This window comes from Chinchilla lanigera, unplaced genomic scaffold, assembly GCF_000276665.1.
Source record: "Chinchilla lanigera isolate Chin_1 unplaced genomic scaffold, ChiLan1.0 scaffold00005, whole genome shotgun sequence".
NCBI classification, from domain to species: Eukaryota; Metazoa; Chordata; class Mammalia; order Rodentia; family Chinchillidae; genus Chinchilla; species Chinchilla lanigera.
The window spans coordinates 30,444,918-30,450,600 of record NW_004955406.1 but is presented as its reverse complement, the minus strand read 5'-3'; the positions used below and the strand labels follow the sequence as shown (position 1 = coordinate 30,450,600).

Here is a 5,683-nt window from a genome sequence, read left to right as displayed (position 1 = left end):
TTTTTTTTTTTTTTTTACTTTTCTCTTCTTTCCTTCGCCCTTCCCCTCTTTCTTGTCCCCCTCCCTATGTGAACTTTTCTACTTATTTCACAATACCTATTATATATTTTGGTCCTTATTTATACTTTTAGTTTCTCACACCAGAAGAAACAATCCGGTATTTACACATGTGTGTCTGATTTATTTCACTTAAGAGTATGGTCTCAAGGTATATCCATTTTCCTAGAAATACCTGGAGCGTATCTTTCTTTATGGCAGAGTAGCACTTCATGATATAAATTAATCACATCTTCTTTATCCATTCAGCAGTTGATGGGCATTTGGATTGTTTCCAAGATTTGGCTATTACAAACTGTGCTGCTATAAACATGGGTGTGCATATATTGCTGTGGTTTGATGCTTTTAGTTCTTTCAGGCAGATACCAAGCAAGTGAATAGCTGGGTCAAATGGAACTTCTAATTTTATTTTTTTGAGGCATTTCCATACTGATTGCACCAGTGTACACTCCCACCGACAGTGGAGGTTCCTTTTACCGCACAGCCCTGCCAGCATTTGTTACTTTTTGATTACTTGGTAATAGCCATTCTTTCTGGAGTGAGATGGAATCTCAGCATTGTTTTAATTTGCATCTCTTGAATGACCAGTGATGTTGAACATTTTTTCATATATTTATTTGCTGTTTGTATTTCTGTATCTGAGAAGTGTGCATTCATCTCAGATGCCCATTTTTGAATTGGGTCTTTAAATTTGGGGCTCTGATTGTTTTGAGTTCTTTATATGTTCTCAATAGTAATCCTTTGTCTAAGGAACAGTGGGCAATTTTTCTCACACTGTGGGTTGTCTCTTCACTCTGTTGGTGGTTTCTCTTTTTAGTAAGATGAGATCCCATTTGTTGACTCTTTGTGATAGTTCCTATATGATCATGATTTTGTTTATAAAGTCTTTGCCTACACCAGTATCTTCAAGAGTTTTACCTGTTCTATTTTCTAGCAGAATTAATGTTTCTATTTTAATATTTAGCTCTTTGATCCATTTCTACTTTAGTGCATGGTGCAGGATATGGGTCCAGTTTTAATCTTCGTCATGTGCAAAGCCAGTTTCTGAAGCAGTGTTTTTATTCCCATATGGACTGTAGTTGCTGTTGCTCACACACAAAATAAGTTGTAATATATCAGAGACTAGATTATTATTGACATTAAACGAGAACTATTAATAACTAGTTTTTATTTTACTTTCCTCATAAAACTTAAAGTGATAGATTATAGACTTGAAATCCTTAAATCGTAGATGCATATGATAGAATATTGGTTGTAGCATTGACTTCATATCTTTAATATATCATGATTTTGAAAGAATGTGTGAATAAGTGTAAATTTCAACTTCTAACTTCATTCCTGTTATCCCTATCCTCAGACAGTTTCGTTTCAGGTAATTTTGGCCCAAGATAAGGGAGCACTAAATATTACAAATTTTTTGAAAACCACATTTACTGTCTCCTTCAGTGTTTAAAATAATGTGTCCAAATGTACTAAAGAACTGATTCAGATCAAAATTCATGTTGATAGCAATAATAATCTTAATTAGACTAAAGATCTGTTACTCTCATTCATCAGTTTTAGGAAGTGCTTTAAGAAAAGAACCATGCAAGGGTAGTGGTAATGTATTTGTTAAGAATTGGAAGTAAAAGAGTATTGCCTAATGGAGAACCTATATTTATCAAGTCATACTGCAATGAAAAATTTTAAGAATTAATGAATATTCATGTAACTTATTACCTTCTGGCAATACAAAAAATGGAAGACTATAAGATTAAAGAAGGAAAATCATTGAAATATTTTCTTTTAAAACCAAGCAGAACAGAGAATTTACCAAAATGTAAAAATGCACACTAATTAGCATTATTAGAAAGCCTGATTACAAAATGGTATTTAATTACAGTCCAGTAACAAAAAATAATTCTAAAACCAAGCTATAAGTTTAAGAAGATTATTTAATTCTGTAGTTAACCTTACTGATATTTATAGATTTTAGGTCCTTTCTGACTCTATGGTTTTATAATTACATCTGACATAGGGAGTGTAGAAGAAACCATTGTCCATAAATAATTTATAGTCTTGTCAGAGAGCCCAACTATATGTACAGAGCCAGCCTAGTGTGATGGCTAAGTACAGAAGTTCTAGAATCAGACCGTCTTTTGGTTAGGTGTGTGCCCTTGGGCCTCTTCGTTCCTCAGCTTCCACAAATATGGGTATTACTCCTTCATCATAGGTTGTTGAGCAGATGAAAAAAATTAATACAGGTGAAGTACCTAGAAACTGCCTGAATTTTTCTCTTCTGGCTAGAACATAAGGTGCACATCATTTGTTTAATGAACATTTAATGGCTGGATAACAGTACTGTAAAGACCATGATTTAAAAAGTATGTGGATAATGTATAGCTTTCTTGGGTATTCACATGGACATAGCTATATTGCAGAATTTTGCTAAAGGCCACAGAGGTGAGTTGAGATTTGTGCTATGTACTGAACTAGTGCTGTGTACTGAAATTTGTACTGTGTTAATATGGTTGAATTGGGAGATAGAAGTAAATAAGTTCAGAAGAGAGTAAATGAGAGGGGAAAACAAGTTTTGTTGGATTAATCAGCTGTGTTTTAGGTTAGGATAATTGATCTTGTTACTTTAACTGGATTGGTTATATTGTTACGAATTTATTTAGTTTCTTTGGTTTCATACAATTATCAATACTAGAATTTCACCAAATTCTTGAAAATAGACTAGAATAGGAATTATGTGTTTATTATTAGAATAGAAATTATGGTGTTTATTATGTGTCTGATAAAGAGTATATGAAATAAAATTTGAAAATTATTATGTTTTCGGTATCATTGTTACGACTTAAACACTTCTCTCAAGCAAATTGACAATATCTTCTGTATTAGAGTTCTGTATAGTAACCCAGTCGATAGAAAATATATGTACAATTATGCACATATTTATAGGTTCAGAGAATGAGTCCATGATGGCTGTCTCCATACTGGAGAGCTACAGGATCCAGTAGTTACTTAGCCCAAGAAAATGGAAACCTCACAACACGAGGGATTGAAAGTTTAGGCTGAAGGCCTAGAAACTCACTGGAGGATCACTGGTATGAGTCTGTGTTAGAAGGCTGAAGAAACTGGAGATCAGTGGCCAAAGGATCTCATCGAAAACAGGACACTTCCTTCTTTCCCTTTTTATTCCATCCAGATGACAGGCCTATTGGACATCTAGAGTGGGTCCTTTTCCATCAGTTTGATGGAGTACATGTGACTTATTACAGACATACCCAGCACTGTGCTTTATTAATCTGCTAGGTGTTTCTTAATCCATTCTGGTTGACATGTCATGATTAACAGTCACGTCTTCACTGTTATATATTGTAGGTAATTAACAATGCCTGTGCTACTCAAGCCATTGTAAGTGTGCTATTGAACTGTACCCATCAAGATGTCCATTTAGGAGAGACGTTGTCAGAATTTAAAGAATTTTCGCAAAGTTTTGATGCAGCTGTGAGTATACTCTTTTTCCTAATTTTAAATGACCTATTTGTGGTAGTTCTTATTTTAACAGACTACTTTTTAAATTTTTTCAGATGAAAGGTTTGGCATTGAGCAATTCAGATGTGATTCGACAAGTGCACAACAGTTTTGCCAGGTAAATAGGCTTTTTGTTAAATAACTACTGTTTCATTTTTTGCTTCTTTGTCTCTCACTATTATTTTTTCTTTACTGTAGACAACAAATGTTTGAATTTGATGCAAAGACATCAGCCAAAGAAGAAGATGCTTTTCACTTTGTCAGTTATGTTCCTGTTAATGGAAGATTATATGAATTGGATGGATTGAGAGAAGGACCGATTGATTTAGGTAATTTGGTTCCTGTTCCTGTTATTTCTCATTTAGCAAGGGAAAATAAGTTTGTTTTGTACACAAGATTGCTTAAATTTTAAAGGCAAAAATTACTTACTGTGAGATGGTATAATATGGAAGTCTTAGGTTTTTTAATAAAATTAATATATAGGAAGGACACGTTGACTACTATATTTGAGTTTAACTTTTTAGGCTCATTTTTTCTGAGAAAATATTTTTTAGCACAGATCATATAATTTATATTTTATTTTCCAGTTAACTTTTAAAAACTACTGTTAGTGAACTTGAAAAGTTGTTCTTGTTATTTTTAACCCAATGATAAAGGATAGCAAGCATTTGCATTTGGAATTGAACCATTCAGAATTACATTATTGTTTGTCTGTCTACTAAATTTTCTTTTTAGGTGTGCATTAATATGCTGTCCTTTATATGAAGGGTAAATTTTTTCCTGTCCTACCCTATCTTCAATGTTAAGCGAAAATAATAATTATTCAAGTTCAGAGTACAATGTATGATTTTGAAATATTACTGGCATAACTTGTTTTCAGGATTGGGGATTGAAAGCCTTACCACTGAGCTCTATCCACACCTTCCCACAAAAGAATTGTAGCTCCTTGTTTTGACCTCATTATATGTATTTTTTTTAAATTATATGAAGTCCAGCAAAATTTTTGTTGAGTATGATATTATATGCAGTTCATAAAACTTATCCTTTTATACATAAAAAAAAATTTAGAGCTGGGGAATAGTTCAGTAGTAGAGGGCTTCCTAGCATGTGTGAGGCCCTATGTTTGATCCCTAGCATACAGCACAGCACAAAAAGTTAATGTAGTTTAATTTTGTTTGTACTTTTTGCTTGTACCACATGTATGGAACTAATAGTTTATCTAGTACATCTTTACACGCTATCTCTATATTTAAAAATACTTATTTTTCCATATTTGTTATTAAGAAACTAGTGGAATGTTTTTTCAGTTCTACAGAAGATGCTTTTCCCTAGTTTGATGGTTGATATGATATTTACATGTTCTTTGTGGACCTCTCTCTGGTTAGCTGCTTATTCACTTGAATCATCAAGCATAAGAAAGTAAAAGAACACAGTAGTGAGTTTTACTGTACATCTGGTGGCTATGCTAAAATTTATGGTGAAAAGAGGATTAAAAGATTTGAATAAAATTGATCTTGCATTATGAGTGGATTTCAGTTTTTTTATTTTAGAGTTATGATTGTGGGAAATTAAAAAAAAATTGAATAAATAAGCATTGAATTAACATGTAGGCTGTTTTTCTAAGCCTTCAATTTTATCATCTGTGAAATGAAAGTAGTTATTTCAAGAGTTATCAGGTTAAGTGAGATAGCTTCTTAAGTATTTGCTTAGTATGTACTAAGTGACATGATAATATCATAATGAAAATTATGATAATTCTCCTAACTTCCACCAAGAAAGTAAGAATTGAAGCTTAGCATAGTTATTCTAAAAAGATGTATACAGTCCTGAATTTGTTAAAGTATTTATAGAAAGGAGTATTTTAGATCATACTGTTGAGAAAATGTCAATATTGATATTTCTTATTTTTGTTTTAACTTTTAAAATTTCTTTCTAGGTGCATGCAATCAAGATGACTGGATTAGTGCAGTAAGGCCAGTCATAGAAAAAAGGATACAAAAGTAAATACTCAGCCAAATTCATTGGTATAAAATTGTGGTTGTTAAATGTTTTGCTGTTGTTACTGTTTTAAGTGTGAATCAAAAATCTACCTTTTTTTTTTTTTTTT

At 32.3% G+C, this 5,683-nt stretch overlaps 1 protein-coding gene across 2 annotated transcripts in view; it reads left to right on the top strand.

Annotated features, from left to right (window-relative positions):
- The window catches only part of Uchl5 (ubiquitin carboxyl-terminal hydrolase L5), a 36,090-nt gene that overhangs the window by 18,141 nt on the left and 12,266 nt on the right, over positions 1-5,683 (top strand). For both annotated transcript variants that reach the window (XM_005375104.2, XM_005375103.2), the window contains exons 4-7: positions 3,424-3,549; positions 3,633-3,694; positions 3,775-3,905; positions 5,513-5,576. In XM_005375104.2, the coding sequence (XP_005375161.1) occupies positions 3,424-3,549; positions 3,633-3,694; positions 3,775-3,905; positions 5,513-5,576 (383 nt within the window). The remainder of the gene's footprint in view (positions 1-3,423; positions 3,550-3,632; positions 3,695-3,774; positions 3,906-5,512; positions 5,577-5,683) is intronic.